General features: G+C 45.5%; 1 protein-coding gene across 3 annotated transcripts; it reads right to left on the bottom strand.

Moving 5' to 3' along the window:
- Positions 1 to 7035: 7035 nt before the first annotated feature.
- LOC146718861 (uncharacterized) lies at positions 7036 to 16851 on the bottom strand. Of its 3 annotated transcripts, none has more exons than XM_085456632.1 (4): positions 16833 to 16851; positions 8707 to 8806; positions 8289 to 8384; positions 7036 to 7809 (listed from the first exon to the last, which is right to left on the bottom strand). In XM_085456632.1, the coding sequence occupies exons 2-4, from the start codon at positions 8788 to 8790 to the stop codon at positions 7477 to 7479; spliced, it is 513 nt and encodes a 170-aa protein (XP_085312758.1). In that variant the 5' UTR covers positions 8791 to 8806; positions 16833 to 16851; the 3' UTR covers positions 7036 to 7476. The 3 variants fall into 3 exon arrangements, with proteins under 3 accessions (XP_085312758.1, XP_085312749.1, XP_085312740.1); XM_085456623.1 differs by lacking the exon at positions 16833 to 16851 and adding an exon at positions 8941 to 9346; XM_085456614.1 differs by lacking the exon at positions 16833 to 16851 and having other exon boundaries at positions 8707 to 8914.
- Between the last annotated feature and the right edge of the window lie 3751 nt (positions 16852 to 20602).

The following is a 20602-nucleotide window of genomic DNA, read 5'->3' as shown; positions in this document are numbered from 1 at the left end:
TCTCTTTTCCCTCTCGACCGCTGGGCACAGTTCAATTCATGCATATTATACTGTGCATGTCGCACATTGTGCACAGCTCAGGGCTTTCCTGAGTTAGGTTTTGGGTAATGATCAAATTAATTAAAGAACATAAGCTACAAATCAACATCTCAATTGTTTCTTTTTGGAGACAAAACTTGGGCACATACATGTATATGATTCACTATTCATCATCTAAACACGGGCCTGAGTGGGATTTTTGTTTGTGTTTATAACTGTGTGTGTGTGTGTGTGTGTGTGTGTGTGTGTGTGTGTGTGTGTGTGTGTGTGTGTGTGTGTGTGTACTGTAGTTGACTAAATGGGTGGCCGTGTGATAGAAGCTCATCAACTGAGTGATAATCTAATTACTGCTGCGGACTAAGATAGATGGAGCCACGCAGCAAAACACACATCTTTGTAAGATTTAATTTGCGTGGTAAAAGCTACACAAATAATTTAGGCCCTTAGAAGAGATATGAATTTTGATGCAAGTCTATTAGTTATCGCAGCTCTGAAATGGGGTCACATAACTCACAGCGTGCCAGCCTGTCGACAAACTGAGAGTCTGTGGCAACAAACTAAGAAACAAATTGAGTAGCGTTACTCCAGGATGTGATTAAAACCAAAGGAGAGTGACATTTTGAGAGCTATTAGTAATTGGTGACAAATGTAATGGCTGCCAGTGATGGATACAGCTCCCTCACCTCTGCCTTTATGTTCAGCCTGAATCAATTTTTTATCCGGTCTCTTTTTTGTTTGATAGGAATAGAATATTAAAGAGAGGCTTTGGAGAAGGACGGCGATACCTTATTTGGCAGGTATCATGAGTGAATATGAGGAAGTCAAAGCTGGTTTCAGACATGCATGGAGATGAGACAGTTTGCTACAAGGGAGACAGTATTTCTGTAGCATTTGACCCCTGCAAAGAGATGGCTGTATGCGTGTCCCTTCTCCCAGATATGCAATGCAGATTTGCAATCTGTCAACTGAAGGCCTCAGCGGTCTAAATAATTGGATTTAAAAAAAAAAAAAAATTGTAACCCAGTGAGGTCATTTTAATCAATTCTTGTAATTACAAATTACAAATCACTGTGTGCCAAGGGAGCTTTGTGACATGGCTGCTGTAAAATGGTTTAAGGCACAGGATCAGCTCGCCAACTCCTTTTTCTTGCTTTGGTGGAAAAGAAATGCTTTTAAATGGTTTTAAGTTTTGAGTCTAATTTATGGACTTCACTTCTCAGGTTCTTTGCTCTGATCTAATTAAATTGGACACGGCTTAAATGAGAATGTTAATATGTTGTAATATTCTGGCACTATAGTTAGCAGGCCTGATCTGAAAGAAGGGCTTTTAATAAAGCAACACCTTTTCACTTGTACTATATTGTGTAATAATTTTATCTGAGCTGCCTTAAATGAACATCTTTTCACATGTTTACTACCAAGCAGTTCATCTGAGGTAAGTGGCTGCGCATAAAATCTTCATCCAACTCTCATTTCTTTAGATTTGCCAGGAAAAGCAACGAGCGGCAGTTTATTGAAACAGTATGAATAGAAATACATTATATAAGGCTAAAAAGAAACACAGCTCTAAGGAGCTGTATTTGGTCTGACCACCTTTGTTTTTCAACGCACCCTAAACTCTGTTTTTAAAGCTTTCTTCTAATTCTGTTAAGTAGGCATCAGCAATAGTTCTCCTTCTTGGAGGAAATTCAAAGCTCTTCTTTGGATGTTGGCTCGGTTCTCTGTGAGGAATTTCAGATTTGGATTCATCACCTGTTGCCACTCTTCTTTTTTTGTTGGCATAGCTCAGCCTTTTCTTCCTGTTTCCCTTCCTTAAGAATGACAGCCACGCTTCCACTGAGCTCATTTCTGATGAGGCTTTAGTGAATAGTAGATGGATCAAGTGAAGGGCCAATTGGATCTCTCAGGTCCCGTGTCAGGTTTTTGCTGGATGTTTTCCTATTTTTTAAGGACTTTTCATTTCTTTCAGATGCTGTTCATCTCCTGAAAAATGCCAGGTTTTCTGCTAATAGATCTTTTTGGATCACCTTTTTGGTGCAAAAATACTATTTTATTTCAAACTGTTTTATTGTTGGCTTTTTTGTTGTAGATTCAACTGAATAAAGGGGAAGAAATTATTGGAACAGTGTGCTAGTAAGTTAGCAGAAGACATAGCAACTTCAACACACACCAAACTTAAGTGATTTTCTTCTGGAGTTTCCATTGTTTATGCATTACATCATAACCTCAAACAGTAGCATGAACGTTTATGCACTGTGCATTCAGTTGTAATGTCCAAATGGGTCTTGAGGATCTCAGATATTTTCCATCATGTCAGAGCGCCAGCCAGTGGCGGTCCTAGCCTGTTTGGTGCCCTGGGCAAACACTCCCTCTGGCGCCCCCCCCCCCCAATGACACATCTGCTTACCTGTATCTTTTGCTCGTTTCTCCTCCTCTTCTTTTCTATTTTTTTCTAAACTGAGCACCTGATGGCTTTGAACTTTTCTTGTCCATCTTCCATTGGTTTTGATTTTGCACTTCAGTATGAACACCCATCCCCCACCCCGAGGATCACCACAACATAACCTAATGAACCTAGACCCTTAGTTCACAGATTCACTTTGTCTAAGGTGTATTTCTGGGATTTCGAACAACCCAGGTTTCTGATCATGAATACATAATGGGCTTGGATTTACAACATTATAAATGAAATGTGCTCTACTTGGAAGCAGCCGGCCATCCTCCCCTGTCGACGGGTTGTGTGTGAGACTTTAAATCATCAAACTGTAAATTATAAATTTTAAATTGTTATTGATCCCTTTACCCCTAGTCCTAAAGTGTATATTTTCTTACTCTTCTTATATTTATTGTTTGTTTACTTGCACTGCTGTAACTTGAGCTTCGTTGTCTCGTCTCTCTATATACTGGACTGTATGTAGCGGAGATGACAATAAAGTTTACTTTGACTTAAGCAGCGAGCAGGCGCTCACTTTTTGCGTATAGAATTTCGAAAAAACATTGGTGCAGATTATAAGTTTGTATCATAATGTCTGGTGTTTTCGTGTTTGTTGGTTTGTTTTTATTTGTTTTTATTTTTTTTTTATTTTGCGAGTTGGTTTTTAGATGCTGCTCCAGCCTGCCAGAGAATCCCCCGCCGCCCCGCCCTCTCCTCCCTGTGCTGCAAGCAGCAGGCGCACCTCGCAAACGGAGGGCACCCTTACTCCCAGCAAATGGGCGATAGAAAACCGATCGGTGCCTATGCCATTCCCAATATGCGCTGGCTGACGTCGGGGCAGCATGAGTACGAGCAATGTTTTTTATTGCTCGTACTCATGCCCTGGGCAACCGCCCGTGTCGCCCGTATCAAAAACTGCTACTGGCGCCAGCAGTGTGTCCCTACTCTCAACGCTTTGATAAAGACGAGTTCCTGGAATACTATTCATCCATCCTCTTCTGCTGACCCAATTCAAGAGTTGTGGGAGGGCTGGAGCCAATCCAGGATGCCATAGGGCGAGACACCCTGGACAGATGGTTCACACCTGTGGGCAATTTAGAATCATTAATTGGCCTAACCCCACTAATTGCATGTCTTTGGACTGTGGGAGGAAGGTGGAGTACCCATAGAACCCACGTAGACACGGGGAGAACCTGCAGACTCTACAAGGTGCTGTCCAATATAATCATAATAATATAATTTAAGAAAACTAAACAAAATGTTGGATAGTTAAGAACCAGACCAAATAATGTGAAATTGTTGGTTTTATATGTTCGTATGTTTGTATTGTTGAAAAACCCAAGAGCAGACAGCACCCAAAGTTATGTTTATAAATTCCACAAACTGAATGATCCATTATTTGCTTTTCAGTTTAAAAGTGTAAATGTTTGAAAAGAGACCTTGTACACCAACAATTTCTGGTGACACGTGCATACATCCGAAACTCTTTAGACTGAAAAGAAGGAACATATTCTCTACACTTTTATAAACCGGTAATCCTGTTCCTTTCAGTCAGCCATGCACTGGATAAAAAGGCTTGAAGTCATTTGCAATTCCAGGCTTGGACAGTTCCAGGTCCATGTAGCACCTGAATAAAATTAAATAGTGTCACCACATTAGACCAAAACTTGTGAAAATATGCTTCATTCCCAGCAAGCATACAGCAGTCAACACATTTAAACAGCACAACAGCTAAAAGCATCTTTTTTTCTTCCTTCGTCCAGAAATTGCAGGGTGCACAATATTACCTCTACTTTTAATCTTTTTTTTTGATATATTCATTTAAGGAAGCTAAATCAAATCTGTGTGTCGGACGTGCTAAAATAATGGTGTTTGACTCTTCAGTTTACATTGGAGACAGTTTAACTGCTTTGAAGCAGAGAAACAGAAAATTGGCCACAACAGAAAATGCATAAATTGTTACCACAAATAAAACAGGTAAGTAAAATGGTAAGACACGCAGAGGTCGGCTCAGGGTTGGATTGCCTGCGGAACTCAAGGCCAACAGAAATTCATCTTCCAGCTGATTTTCAGTGCTCTCCTTCTCCCTCCGTCTGCAATGGAAGCTGTTATTTTCCTCTTCAACATTTCTCCTTTTTACACCTCGGTCTATTTCTCAGTTGTTCAACCCCCTTCTTTTTTTAATCCCCAGACTGGACTCGACTGTATTCTCCAAGTGTCTTGTTGATAGGCTCGGAGAATGTGATTCAGCTGCGGAGACAACCGCTCATCTGTTGTCCTTCTCATATCCACTGCTAATCTCCCTCTCTCCTTTCTACTGTCGCTCCAACTCCTTCATTTCTGTGCTGACAGAAGCCCATTTTAGATGGAGTGTCCTTTTGCGTCACATACCTTTCTCATCAGCGAGAATGAGGTTTTTTTTTCCACATATCCTACAAGGCCCTCTCACCCTCAGATTTATTGTCAGTGTGGAGGCTGAAGTTGACTGCTTCCTCTCTGTGATGTATTTTCATTGATGCCCTGACACTCTAGAGTGTAGAGATGAGCTTTTGCCATCAATAAAACACACTTTTGTTGGTGTAGACGTACTAGTAGATCAGTGTGTGAGACAAGACGTGTACAGAATTGAATAAAGCGGTGCAGAGACGAAACATTACTTAAATCTGCAAACTGAATCCAGTTTAAGTACATCACACTGTCTGTTTTACGCTAAATTCCTTGCTGCACATCCATTGTTAGTCAGCCCCCTGCAGATCCTTTCTCTCTCTCTCTCCTCCACCTCCACAGCTCTTCCCCATTCTGCTTGCTTCTCTTTCTCCTGCAGCACTTTACCTCTATCTGTCATCGTCCTCTTCCTCTTTCTGCCTTCTTCCTTGTATCCAATTGAGGGCTGTGTCCTTCACCTTGCCCTCATCTAGGGAACAGATCAATAGAGGCTGAGAGAGGCCAAGCATTGCTCTTTCAGTGAGATTTTCACTTTCACGTGGATTTGGTTGCATGAGCATGCAGGAATTGAGGCACACTGATACGTTTGTCTAGCGATGTCTCAGACCTCTTAGATGAACAAATTAAAGTGTTCACATCTTTTTTTCCCTTTTTTTAAAAAAAGCACTTAAAAACATGCTCATTTTACAACATACAGTCATTTTGTTAGTGAAGTAAACTAAACTTGCCAGAATTTTCAGTCCAGAATAAAACAGAATCTATATCTAAAATATGGCTGTTTTTGCCATTGTGGTGTTTTGAAACTGGACATGTGAGTAGAGTTGTCACGATACTAAATTTCAAACATGATACTGATACCAAGGAAGTCAATTAATCTTTTAGGGTACTGATGTCATTAGTTTGGTAGAACAGGGTTGTTAATCAGTTTTGGGTGCTTTGGTGTTAATGAAGTTAAGGATGGCTCGGCATCCTTTTGTGCGCTCTGCCCGGCACCTTGGAACCTGATCACCTGCAGGAACACCTCGACCACTGACATTACTTTATATTTTTGGAGAAGTGTTTCTATTGGAACCTAAACAAAGGGTAAAAAAGACAACACAATACATCTAAATACCCAATCTAATATCTAATACATCTAAATAATTGAATTAGTGAAGAAGAACAGCATTATGAACAAGTTAAACATTAATTTTGGATTAAGTGTGGTATAAAAAAATACTGTAAGACTAAACTGAACACCGCCTGCATTTTAAACTGACCACACAGCTGGCTACAACAAAATAAGAAACACATTTGAATAAATTATTGTAAGAGCAGAATAGTTAAAGTTGATCATCTTGTCCGCGTCTGTCTGCAGCCTCTCTCTCATCCATCATTCCCACTGCTCAGCCTCAGTCTGCAGCTCTTTATCTCCTCAACTCTGCCCCTCAGGCATGAAATCCACCCTTTTCAGCTGCTCTGCTCCGCGTTTCACTCTTTATTTGCTCAGATTAGTTCTCCACACTCTGGATACTCTGCTCAGTTCAACTTTGATTCCCCTGCTGCTTAGTACAGCAACCCAACCAGTTCTCGGTGTATCTGTAATTCGCTCTGTCACAGCTCAGTATTTCGTAATTATTCATTTGTTATCTAGCTACAGTCTTCTAGCCACTGTGTTAATGCTAACAGATTACCAATGTGGCTACTAGGTAATTGCTAACAGCTAATGTTAAGATTAGCTAGATTAACGTTTATGAAAAGTGTTCAAGACTTAAGTGTTGTTGAAACGGTACACTGTAAACCCGAATCAGTTGACTGAACTTAGAACATTTGTGGAAACTGATTACCTCAAAAGTTTTAAGTACACAAACTCATCTTTTCTAAGTATGGGGTACTCAAAATTTGTATTTATTGTTAACTTAAAAATTTTAAATTATATTTTTATTTTATTAATTGAGCTTTACTTAAAAACTATATACTTTAATTTTAATATTTTTGTGTTTTTTGTAGTTTACTATTTTGATCCAACACAATGCAATTATATTACAAACTAAACGCAAATTATATGATTATTAATTAAAAGAAATTTATTATTAAATGTTTGAGTGTAGACTAGTAAAAAAAATTAGAGAAATTCATTTACTTTACATTTTGTTTATTTAACATTTTTTATGGAAATGTAAAAACATCACTTAGTGTTTTTATAAAACCACTAACATGGACATTGGCACCATAAAGTGAGCATTATAAATTCAATGTAGAACATGTATCTTTTTATAAAATCACAAAGGACAACATCAGTCCTAATTGCATCTTTCTCAAAATACATAAATTCAAAATAAAAAGTCAAATACTAATCACTTTTGTTTGAAAAAGAAATGAAAAACAATTTTATAAAATGGGTACAAATAAAGATGATCATCTTCCAAATAACCAGAGCAAAGTTAGGTAAACTGATGGAGTTAAATCCACCCAAAGTCTGTAGTAAACTTAAAGTGCTTTAAATAAAGTGCTTAAAACAAAGTGCTCAGTAACAGAGTGCATGTCCTAACAAACATTGCCTTATATTCCTTCCAGAACTACTCTTTCAGCAACAAATCATTTTTAAGAGCATGTAGGCAGGGTTTCAGAGGTTTGCCGTCAACAAGCCCCATGAAGATTTTTTGGACAAAGGTAAATGTGTGAACGAGCTTCCTGGGGTAGTCTAAATGCAGAGCATAGATCAAGCCAAACAATAAGGCAAATGCATCTGCAAATCTGGGAATATCACGCATCACCAAGTCGCCTTCCACCACAATGGCCATGCTTGAGGAAGTAAAATGGACTGGACTGGTCTGGGAAGCGCTGTCGGTAACCACTGTGAGAAGGGCAACTGGAGTGTCAATGAGGGTCGACTCATCCAATGTGTCCGCCTGGAATTGACACAGTATCAATAAGTAAGGTTGGTTTGAGAGAATGTGACAAGCAAGACCTGTAATCTAGCAAAAAATTCAGCAGTGTAGTGGGTTACTTTGTAACGGGTTAGGGTACTCTACTTTTTTGAAAAATGTACATTAACGCGTTAGCTTCTTGCATTACATAATTAGTATGTTTGTTATTTTTCTAAAAAAAAAAAAAAAAAAAGAAGTCATTTTTTATTTTATGACTTTATCTCAAAAAGAAACTAAATCTTGACTTCAGCCTTGTTTTTGGGGCCACCTGCAGCGTAGCCGAAGTGCTGTGATACGCCTGTGCCCTGCTCCTGACCCTGTGTGTGTGTGTGAGGGTTTTCTAAAGAGAGGGTATTTTGCTTGTACAATTTGGTAGCTGCTAGGGTATTAAATTGTATTTAAAAAAATCCATGGTGTTTTATCTCACTGGCAGAATTTAAGTGATGCAAAAATACACTTACATTACATGTCTTAAAGAATTCTGGGTCCTCCTCCCGCAGGTATACAGGAAGGGCACGAAGCACTGCAGTGCGTTTCACGTTGATATCAGGCGCCTCCTAAAAAGGGAAAAGAAAAGTTCATTGAACACAAAGTTTTCAGGTGTCATTCTTTTGGGGAGAATACATGTTTATGAAACTGCATGACATGTGACTCTACATAATTTTGGAGACATTTCTTTTAAGACACAACCTTTCTGTCTCTTATGACAAAGAGTCTGTATCTTACTCATTTGACAAAAATCCTACACAGTATTTTAAAGTAACATACCAGATCAGAGCTGTAATCTGTATAAAACACAGATGTTCAAAGCAAGGAAAAATTGAGTTTTTATCAGTGAAACTTTTAATTTGTGTTAATTTTATCATTATCAATATTCACCTGAAGATCATAATGATTCAGGATGGTTCGCAGAGCCTCTGATATCTTGCCAGTCCGTGCAGCCTTCTGTCTGTATAGAGCCATAAGTCGTGGTGTGTGTCTGTCAAGTTCAGCGTAGAACTGGTCAGTGATAATTATATACTCAGCCATCATTACAGCTTTCAAAAATTTCAAAAGTACACTGTACATTTCATGACAAAATAAACACTTAGCATGGTAAAAAAAAACCCTTACAATTACTGCTGTTTACTTTGAGTGCAGTCTTGAATTCTATGGCCGATCATCCAACAGTCCAAAACATAGGTAAGAATTTCAGATGTTACAAAGTCACAGGCCATCATTCCATTTAGTCATGTGTTACAGGCATGGTCCTTTAAGGGTGAAGCCTGATGGGAAATGTATGCGGGTGTGTGTAGCGGAACTGCCTGTCGGGTGTGTGAGGGTGAGCGGAGAAGGAAAAGAAAAGTAACGGTTAACTACAGAAGAGACGAAGAGAAAGTAAATAAAAGGAATATAATAACTCCCTCGGCAGCCAAAGTTGTATCGGCGATGCCCGCTGTGAGTAAACTGTTTCAGCCCACTGTACGCGGTGTTCGTGCCTTGGAGGAGAAATAAAGGTTCGGTAAAGCAGTTTCCTACGCCTCCCTCGATCTTCTTGCTAGCGGAGTTGACCTGTATAGTAAGCTGTTGCCGGCTGCGAGTCAAGTGACTGCCAGAGGTTTCCTTACTACGGTTCGGGGCCGCGGATCTGGCGCGGTAACACTGGGGGCTCGTCCGGGATAAAACTCCGCAAAGCGCCGAGAGAGAGGGAGCGAACTTTCTTTTTCTCTTTTCCCTCGGACGACAGAGAAAATGGCGGTTCCGAGAGATGCTGAAGGGGATGGCATGGGAATGTACTTCAGTAAGAGCAGCAACCCATTTTTGCCAGAAACCCCAGAGAGTGGCACAGCTAATGTGGACCGTGCCACTTATGTAAACAATAGAATCCACAGCAGCAACCCCTTCATCACGGACATAGAGTTAACGCCAGCGGCGAGCATAGCAGCAGTCTATACGACGGAGTTTGAGGCTGCATGGCATCTCACCCCGCCACCTTCAGCTCACACCAACCCTTTCTTAACACCAATAGCGAAGCAGAATGCAGTGTGCAGTGAGTTTAAGCAGTTGCAGTGCTCAGACTGCGGAGGCCCTGGTAACACTGCATCTACACCGCTCACAGTGGGACAGCATGGCTCGCATGATCACCCACCTCGGATTGTTACATCTCGGCCATGCAGCCAGCCATTCACCGCCATGAACTGTACCTGCAGTGTCCCTAGAAAAACGCCGTTTACTGAGCCAGCGAAGCTACACATTATGCTGGGTATACCCCAACCTGCGCAGTACAGCTATGAAATGCCAGCTCAGGGCTATTTTTCCCCAACAACTCGCATGGCAATACCAGCACCAGATGGGGGGTGTGGGCTTTGCAAGCATGACCAGGGTCACAGTTCAAAACAAGCCATGCCAGGGCCACGCGGCTGTTTTCCTGGTGTAGTGCAAGACGGGGGTTTTGCAGATTGTAGTGCTGATGGACAGACGAGGGGCAAGGAGAAAATTCCCACATTACAACCAGACCATTTCGATGGGTCAGGGTCATGGAAAGACTTTCTCTATCAGTTCGAGACCTGTGCAAAGGCCAACTGCTGGACGGAGAACACCATGGCTGTCCAACTGAGATTCAGCCTGAGGGGCGCAGCTGGAGCCATAATCCACAAAAACCCCAAATCTGCTCGCTGGAGTTACCAGAGGATTGTGGAGGAGGTGGAGGCTGCCTATGGGCCGTGTTCAGAGCATGCAGCAGCCATTGGCATTGAGCTACGGCAGAGAATCCGGAAACCAGGTGAGGCCCTGCACACCCTCAGAGATGATATATACGAGAAGGTTTCCATTGTGTATGCCAACCGCTCCGAGCTGGAGCAGGACTGCATTGCTGTAGAGATCTTCACTAATGCTTTGGCAGATGCTGAAATGGTCCAGAAATTGTTGGAAGAACAACCACGCACCCTGGCAAGAGCCTATGAAATCGCCCACAGGTTCGAGACAACGAAAAGGGCCGCCAGGGCAGTCACACAGCTTATGCAGCCAGGGCCACGAGTCTCTACAGCACAGGGGACCCGAACAGCTGCATTACGGGAGAGTGTTCATATGCTAAGTTATGAACCACCGGAGAGGGCCCAAAGACCTATCCAGCGTGGGCGCCAAAGCTGGAGCACATCTAACAGGTCAAGCAGGAAGGAGGCTGTTTGCCATAACTGCTCCGGCATAGGACATCTACAGAGGAACTGCCCCTCTCCTCGCTCACCTGCCCAAAAGCCTGTAAAAGCTGCTAGAGGCCCAGCCCCTGACCCAGGCACAGTGTTCCACAACGGAGGCCAAGATGTGATGTGTGTCCAGATAGCAATACAGGGACGGGAAATACGGGCCTTGCTGGATTCTGGTGCACGGCGGAATGTGCTGCCCCTCCACTATTTTAACACCATCCCCGCAGAGTCAAGACCTCAGGTGCAGGCATCCATTGCTCAGACTCTACAAGGCATTGGTCCAGAGGGATTGGCCGTTCTGGGCGAGGTCATCCTGCCTGTACAGGTGGGGAGCGGTGTTGAAAATGTAGACTTTCTTTTGGCCGACATGGCTGAAGGCACTGAAGTTATTCTGGGGCACCCTTTCCTGCAACAATCGTGCGCTTGCTTAGACTACGGCCGCCAAGAGATAACCCTGTTTAATGAAAAGATACCATGTTCTGGCGTGGGCCCTCGACCCCAGGTGCTTGTTGTTAGGGTGGCACGCACTACGGTTTTGGAACCAGGCTGCGAGTATGTGGTCCCCGGGTTTTCCAGCTCCCACTGTGCCGCCCATAGAGACATGATGCTAAGCCCTACAAAGGGCTTTGTGGAGAAGCACCAAGTACTGGTAGCTCACGCAGTTGTGCAACCTAGTAAACCCTCTAGCATCCCAATCAGAGTCTTTAACCCTGGGGCCGCAGCTGTCACCTTAAAGCGTGGTGCCGTGGCAGGGGTTCTTCAGCCCGTGCAGGTCCTGGAGGGGTCGGGGGGTCGCCCACCAAGGGTCCTGGCAGCCCTCGAACTTAATGGTACTCCCCCTGCTTCTGTACCAAGCCATTTGCAGGCCCTTTACACCGAGAGCAGCCCCGGTTTGACTCACGTTGCCCGCTACGATCTGGCAGGCCTGCTGAGGTCCTACAGTGATGTCTTCTCCACTGGCCCGAATGACCTTGGTCGCACTGGTGTTGTCCAGCATGACATCCTGACCACGCCAGGGCCACCAGTTAAGCACCCGCCGCGCAGGATGGCAGGGGACAAACAAATAGCGGCCGACCAGCAAGTACAGCAGAGCTTGGAGGCTGGGCTAGCTCAACCTAGCAATAGCGGCTGGGCTGCTCCAATTGTGATGGTGAAGAAGAAGGACCAGAGTCCCAGACTATGCGTGGACTATAGACCACTAAATGAGCGAACCCTTAAAGACGCTTATCCCCTGCCACGCATCCAGGACACCCTTGACACGCTTTCTACTGCCAAGTACTTCAGTACACTAGACCTGACTTCAGGGTACTGGCAGGTAGAGATGACCCCCAGAGCCCGAAAAGCAGCTGCATTTTGTACCCGTAAGGGATTGTTCGAGTGGAATGTGATGCCGTTTGGACTGTGCAACGCACCGGCCACATTCCAAAGGCTTATGGACAGAGTCCTGGCTGGGCTGCAGTGGGAGACATGCCTAGTGTACCTAGATGACATCATTGTCCTGGGCCAGGATAGCACCCAGATGCTGGAGCGGCTCGAGCAAGTGTTCATCAGATTGCGTGGAGCCAACCTAAAACTGAAGCCATCTAAATGCTGCCTGTTTCGGGAGCAGGTGGCCTATCTGGGCCATATCATCTCTGCTGGAGGTATTTCCACGGACCCCCAGAAAGTCCAGCAGGTGACGGACTGGCCTGCACCGCGGACCGTCACAGAAGTGCGTCAGTTTGTTGGCTTAGCCTCATACTACCGCCGGTTCGTGGAGGACTTTGCCACAGTGGCTAAACCCCTCCACGAACTCACTAAGAAGTATGCCCGTTTTAACTGGACTGCCGACTGCCAGGGAGCATTCCAGGAATTAAAAAGACGGCTTACGGCAGCCCCTGTCCTGGGTTACCCACTGGACCAGGGTGACTTCTTCCTCGACACTGATGCCAGCAATTGTGGGATTGGAGCGATTCTCTCCCAAGTGCAAGGGGGCGAAGAGCGGGTCTTGGCCTATGGGAGCAGGCGGCTGTCGGCTACCGAACAAAACTATTGTACGACCAGGCGAGAGCTTCTGGCGGTTGTGGCGTTCACTTCCCACTTCAGACAGTACCTGCTGGGTAGGCCGTTCACTGTCCGGACTGACCATAGCAGCCTCTGCTGGCTGACCAGGCTGAGGGAGCCCGAGGGCCAGCTGGCCCGCTGGTTGGAGAAGCTGGCAGAGTATAACTTCCAGGTGCTGCACCGACCTGGGAAAAACCACCAGAATGCGGATGCACTTTCCAGGAGACCCTGCCGCGCTTCATGCCCGTGCACACTCCCAGAGCCCACCATCAACAGCGACCGGTTCGAGCATAAAGGTGTGCAGTGTAACTTAGAGGACTGTGGTACCAGCATGACCCCCCCAGGGCAGCCCCCAGTGGGGGTAGTGGGGCCTGATGGTACCGATGGGAAAAGCCGGGTAGCAGAACCAGAGTGTGCACCCGTAGCAGCAGTGGACTGTTGTTCCAGTAGTAGCCACGACACCTGCCCAAATATCCACCGGGTGGATGAGTCCCATCACACTAGCTTGTTCAGTGGCTGGACCCCAGAACAGCTCTTGGCTAGCCAGAAGAACGATGTGGATATAGGCCCAGTTTGGGAATGGAAGGAAAAAGGGGAAGGTCGGCCCGTCTGGGCCGATGTAGCGGCATGCAGCCCCGCAACCAAAGCCTACTGGGCGCAGTGGAAGAGACTGTACCTAAAAGATGGAGTGCTGGTGAGGAAATTCCACTGTACAGAAAGTAATGTGTTTTTCCCCCAAATCCTTCTGCCTCACGCCTATCGTCACTCCGTAATGCAGCAGATGCACGATGGCCCAGTGGGTGGCCACTTTGGGGCAGAAAGGACCCTGGCACGCTTGAAGAATAGGTACTACTGGTACAACATGAAAGATGATGTGACCCTGTGGTGCCGCACTTGCACCAGTTGTGCTGAAAGGGCGCGGCCCCCAAAAACCCCCCAGGCAGCGATGGGCACGGTACGTGTTGGCGCCCCCATGGAGAGGATTGCAGTCGATCTGATGGGACCGTTGAACGAAACAGAAAGGCATAACCGATTCATATTGGTGGTACAAGACTACTTCAGCAAGTGGGTGGAGGCTTATCCAGTCCCCGATGCACAAGCGCCCACGGTGGCAGGAAAGGTTGTTGCGGAGTGGGTATGTAGATATGGAGCCCCACAGTCTCTGCATAGCGACCAGGGCACCAACTTTGAGTCGGCTGTGTTCCAGGGGATGTGTGAACTGTTCGGAATCAAAAAGACACGCACCACGCCCTTTCATCCACAGTCCGATGGCCAGGTAGAGCGTTTTAATGCTACCCTGCAGAAGGCCTTAGCCACCACCGCGGAGCGCTGCCACTGGGACTGGGATATAATGATCCCCTATGCTGTCATGGCTTATCGGGCAACTAAGCACAGTTCCACAGGATTGACCCCAAACATGATGCTTCTGGGCCGAGAGATAACCGAGCCTATTGACCTGGTCGCGGGTCTGCCGGCCGACGACACCCCCAACTGCACTACACCACAGTATGTGGTGCAACTCAGGGAAAGGCTGGAGCTTTCCCACCAACTGGCACGGGAGGCTCTCGGGAAATCTGTTGAGCGCGCTAAGAAACAGTACGATAAGAATATCTGCCAAGTTCAGTATCCAGTCGGCGCTGCAGTGTGGCATCTGATCAAAGGGACCAAGAGAGTGCGGCACAAGGTTCGCAAGTTTCTGCCTTCCTATGAGGGCCCCTACTTCGTAGTGGGCCTGTTGGATGATTTAGTCTACTGCATTAAAAAGGGGCCCCGAGCAAAGGCTAAAGTGGTTCATCACGACAGACTCAAGCCTTATCACTCAAGAACGCCGCTGGACAACAGCTGGGTCTTCCAAGACTCCGACCAGGCAGCACCCACCGAGGTGCCTCCTCCAGCGCTCGACGAAAGCGATTCTGACATTGATTTCGGCCCCTTCGACTTGTGGGAGACCCCAGCTGGGGCAGATCAACCAGATACTGGTGCTTCCCTGAGAGCTGGCTCTCCGCCACCCGCTCAAGGAGATGGTAGTGGGTTGCCAGCCAGCCCTGTTCAGCCTTACGTGGATGGGGCTGAAGGACCAGAACAGCACCCTTCCTTCAGGTCCACACCCCGTTCCAGACCACAGCGTGTGCGGCGGGCGCCGGACATGTTTGGTGACTGGGTCAGTCACTAGGCTAGTATGTCCTAACTGAGTCGGGGTGTAGGCGGATCGCTGCCCTGCTCAGTAGTTAAAAAAAAAAAAAAATTTGTTCATGTTACATATGTTAAGTGATATGACTGTTGTAAATTGAGTTGTTACAGGGGGCTATTCTTACGTGTACTGTTGGGCTTGTTTGTCTTGCTGTTTCCTGGCAACATGGCTGTCGACGGGCTGCAAGTTATTGTTTGAACTGTTTATACTAATGAGGTAAAGCTGGATATAGGGGTAAACGTTCAGCTGTAGTGCCTTAATGTCTTTCTTTATGAATACTGTCTATGTGAAGGGCGGGATATGGACATTGACTTGCACCCTCCTCAAAGTGAACCCTGTACATCCTATGTTTTCTTGTGCTTAAAATATGGACAGTTGTCTACTTCAAGATTGTTCCATCCTAAGGATCGCCATTTTTGGACTGGGGGCACAAATGCTGTATGTTTCCTTGTTAATGGGGGGTTCATGTGCTGGAATGATGTTAAGGGTTTAATTATCATCCAGAGTGGGGGTAGTGTTACAGGCATGGTCCTTTAAGGGTGAAGCCTGATGGGAAATGTATGCGGGTGTGTGTAGCGGAACTGCCTGTCGGGTGTGTGAGGGTGAGCGGAGAAGGAAAAGAAAAGTAACGGTTAACTACAGAAGAGACGAAGAGAAAGTAAATAAAAGGAATATAATAACTCCCTCGGCAGCCAAAGTTGTATCGGCGATGCCCGCTGTGAGTAAACTGTTTCAGCCCACTGTACGCGGTGTTCGTGCCTTGGAGGAGAAATAAAGGTTCGGTAAAGCAGTTTCCTACGCCTCCCTCGATCTTCTTGCTAGCGGAGTTGACCTGTATAGTAAGCTGTTGCCGGCTGCGAGTCAAGTAACTGCCAGAGGTTTCCTTACTACGGTTCGGGGCCGCGGATCTGGCGCGGTAACACATGGTAAACAGTAACCCTCTTTTAGTTTTAAGTTTTTACCATATAATCAACATTGTCTCACCATGTATAAATTCTGTTAAGTTGGAAAAAAAAAAAAGAAAAAAAAAAAAGCACAGAATACATATGAATTTACACTGCAGTTATTTTAAAAAACCAAGCCAAACTGCGGGATAAATCTTTGCAAAGACACATTGTTATGCAATAGTACATAATACATCAGTGAGATACTTGTAATATTACACAGAACTTCTACTTACAAACTACTTCTTTTACAGGCTGCTGCTTAAGATAGAAGTTGCCACTGCTAGCTAAGTCACTTTTGAATGATCCTAATGAGAAGAAGAAAAAAACCCGGCCGAACAATGAGGCTGCTGTTGTAAAAACGCCAACTTTCTTGCGTTGGCAATGGGTCGTTAAAATATCACTAAGACACTTTCTTTATGTGCAATTCTTATTAAAACTGTGTTTTAATCGGTTAAAACTGTAAAACTGACGATATCATCGGTTTGAAAAAGAGCGCGAACAACAGCGAACAACAATTCACTACCTGGGTCTGTGGTGTTTAACACAACGGCGCATTCAAAAACAAGTTAATGGCTGCAACATATTAATATACTTGCTTTTTTACGGAAAAAATAAACATAACGAAGGTTCCGTTTTACTTACAAGTTTCTCCAAATGTGCTCTCCGGTCACTCGAGAACGGCAGCCATATTGAACAGAATTTTCTGTCAACGTCGTTCAGGTTAGAGAGAAAACGTCATGACGTCATGACGTACAAATGCGGAGCTCGAAAAAAAAAACATTTACTCAAAAATCATAATTAAAAAAGCAGTATTTACTCTTAACTTCTAAGCCATGTACAATTATAACTGTTTGAATCGTTAAGAGAACAGAAAAGTTTTAAGTTGTTTCAACTTTGTGACGCATTTTAATTGTTGTATCCACAAACTTTATAAGTCAGGTGGACTGTTGGGGTTTACAGTGTAGCTTTACTGACCTCTGAATTTCCTGCTAAAGTGTTGTCTGCAGGCGCTGTGTGAAGCTGTGTGTCGACTAGAGGAAGCAAGGACATCAATACTATATTGATACTATATAATAATGTGTATCCTATTCAATATTCATGTGTAGTTTTGATTAATATCTAAATTTCTTTTTTTTTTAATTTAGTGTTTTAAAAGTACTGCTCATTAAGTGAGGTCATTTGTTACACTACTAGTTACATTACTTTTGCTTTACTCTGCAGCATGACCTCAGAAGAATTGTTCCATACTGTATTTATCAGCATATAATATGAACCTTAGGTTACATGCCTACACCCTAGGAAAAGGGCATGTTGGTGATTTTTTTTTATCTGTCTGCCCAATGAACAGATGATTGAAGGAGTTCTGTAATGCAAGAATGACTACATTAGGGTTGAGCAATTTGTTCTATAGGCCAACTATCCTATCATCCCCCTGATGAACAATAGCATCGCCATCTGGCGGCAGAGGAGGTTATCCACCCTCCATAATTTAATTTATTTTATTCCATAAATCCTGGCCGCTGTTTACATCCCGCCAGACGCGGATGCGCAAGCAGCTCAGTGCGCACTCGCAGAGCAGATTCTCCACACGGAGCGGACATACCCGGACTCTCTCATCATTGCTCTTGGGGACTTTAACAAAGCCAATCTGAGCCATGAGCTTCCGAAATACAAACAGTATATTAAATGCCCGACCAGAGAGGAGAGGACATTGGATCACTGCTACAGCACGATCAGCGGGGCCTATCGCGCGGTGCCGCGCGCTTCACTCGGACTTTCTGACCACGTCATGATCCACCTAATCCCCGCGTACAGACAGAGGCTGAAGCTCTCCAAACCTGTCGTGAGGACCAAAAAACTGTGGAGCAACGAGGCTGTGGAGGAGCTTCGCACGTGTTTGGAGACCACAGACTGGGACACAATGAAGGCTGCTTCTAACAGCTTGGACGAGTTTACGGACACTGTCACCTCCTATATCCACTTCTGTGAGGACAGCATTGTGCCATCACGCACCAGGGTGAGTTATAACAATGACAAACCCTGGTTTACTCCTAAACTCAAAAAGCTGTGGCTGGAAAAGAGTAAGGCGTTCAGAAGCGGAGACAGGGACTGCTACAGAGAGGCCAAGTACAGGTTCACTAAGGAAGTGGACATTGCCAAACATCAGCACTCTGAGAAGATGCAGCAGCAGATCTCAGAGAATGACTCGGCCTCTGTGTGGAAAGGTTTTAGGAATATTACAAACTACAAGCCTAAAACCCCCCACTCCACTGATGACTTGCTCTTAGCCAACACCCTTAACGACTTCTACTGTCGTTTTGACGAGCCATCAGGCAGCCTTCACACCTCCAACGACCCCAACAATAGAGGCACTTTGGACACTCATTCCCCCACCTCTCCCCCCTCCATAGAGCCATCACCACCTTCAAACTGTTTACCTGCAACACCCGCCCCCTCACCCCACACAAAAGAGGATTTCACACCACCTCCTCCGACCACAACTCTTCATATTCATGAAGCAGATGTGAGGAAGCAGTTTAGGAGTCTGAATGCTCGGAAAGCTCCCGGCCCAGACGGTGTGTCTCCTGCCACCCTCAGACACTGTGCAAACGAGCTGGCCCCAGTGTTTTCTGGCATCTTCAACTCCTCACTGCAGGCATGTCATGTGCCTGCCTGCTTCAAGTCCTCTACCATAATCCCTGTCCCCAAGAAACCTAGGATCACTGGACTAAATGACTACAGACCCGTGGCTCTGACATCTGTGGTCATGAAGTCATTTGAGCGCCTAGTTCTCTCCCATCTCAAGACCCTCACGGCCCCCCTCCTGGACCCCCTGCAGTTTGCATATAGAGCCAACAGGTCTGTAGACGACGCCATCAACATGGCCCTACACTTCATCCTGCAGCATCTGGACTCCCCAGGAACCTACGCCAGGATCCTGTTTGTGGACTTCAGCTCTGCCTTCAACACCATCCTTCCAGACCATCTCCGAGGCAAGCTTTCCCAGATGAATGTGCCTGATCCCATCTGCCGGTGGATCACTGACTTCCTGACGGACAGGAAGCAGCACGTGAGGCTGGGAAAGAATGTCTCGGACTCCCGGACCATCAGCACCGGCTCCCCTCAGGGGTGTGTTCTTTCTCCTCTGCTCTTCTCCCTGTACACCAACTGCTGCACCTCCACCCACCAGTCTGTCAAGCTAATCAAGTTCGCAGATGACACCACCGTCATTGGGCTCATCTCTGACGGGGATGAGTCTGCCTACAGGAGGGAGGTTGAACGTCTGGTGTCTTGGTGCAGCCACAACAACCTGGTGCTGAATGCCCAGAAGACAGTGGAGATTATTGTGGACTTCAGGAAGCACACAGCCCCACTCCCCCCCATCATCCTGACTGACACCCCCATCACCTCTGTGGACTCATTCCGCTTCCTGGGTACCACCATCACCCAGGACCTGAAGTGGGAGCCCACCATCACCTCCGTCATCAAGAAAGCCCAGCAGAGGATGTACTTCCTGAGGCAGCTGAAGAAATTCAACCTGCCAACACGGACGATGATGCAATTCTACACTGCAATCATCGAGTCCATCCTCACCTCCTCCATCACCGTGTGGTACGCTGGAGCCACTATCAGGGACAAACAGAGACTGCAGCGTGTTGTGCGCTCTGCTGAGAAGGTGATTGGCTGCAGACTCCCATCTCTGCAGGACCTGTACACCTCCAGGACTCTGCGGCGTGCAGCCCGGATCTCAGCTGACCCTTCTCACCCTGGACACAGTCTGTTTGACCTGCTCCCCTCAGGCAGGAGGCTCCGGTCCATTCGCACCAGAACCTCTCGCCATAAGAACAGTTTCTTCCCCTCTGCTGTTGGACACATGAACAATAACCACATGACTGTCCCCGCCACTAACACATGACCCTACGCTGTGTCACTGCATCATTTCATGTCTGGCACTGATCACCACCTGCACTCATGTATATATCTTTCTACGTAGCACTCATAATTCTTACTCTCATGTATATATGTTTGGCACTGATCACCACCTGCACTCATGTATATATCTTTCTACGTAGCACTCATAATACTTATTCTCATGTATATATCTCATGTATATCTCATGCACATATCTTTCTTTCTACATAGCACTTTAATTCTTATTGTCTGCACTGAAGCACCGCAGCAATTTCCTAATGTTGTAAACCTCAACATCTGGCAATAAACCCATTCTGATTCTGATTCTGATTCTGATTCTGAAATTTTGTTGTACACATAAATTCCATTGTCAATGTAAAATGACAATAAAGGGCTATTCTATTCTATAATGTGTGGCCCAAACACAGAAAAATAGTGCATGAGGGAGAGAGAGACACATGCACATCAGGAATTTATTTTTCGCTTCCAGCATGAACAAA

This window comes from Copadichromis virginalis, linkage group LG1, assembly GCF_057382275.1.
Source record: "Copadichromis virginalis isolate Kocher_CV1m ecotype Utaka linkage group LG1, C_Virginalis_male_GT1.1, whole genome shotgun sequence".
NCBI lineage: Eukaryota > Metazoa > Chordata > Actinopteri > Cichliformes > Cichlidae > Copadichromis > Copadichromis virginalis.
This window is presented reverse-complemented; position numbering and strand designations above follow the sequence as displayed.

Excerpts from the sequence above, each read along its gene's own strand:
- LOC146718861 (XM_085456614.1), bottom strand. The coding sequence starts at position 8,895 with ATGTACAGTGTACTTTTGAAATTTTTGAAAGCTGTAATGATGGCTGAG. Across the intron at positions 8,385-8,706 it reads TGAATCATTATGATCTTCAG|GAGGCGCCTGATATCAACGT; the intron begins GTGAATATTGAT and ends TTCCCTTTTTAG. Across the intron at positions 7,810-8,288 it reads AATTCTTTAAGACATGTAAT|GCGGACACATTGGATGAGTC; the intron begins GTAAGTGTATTT and ends TGTCAATTCCAG.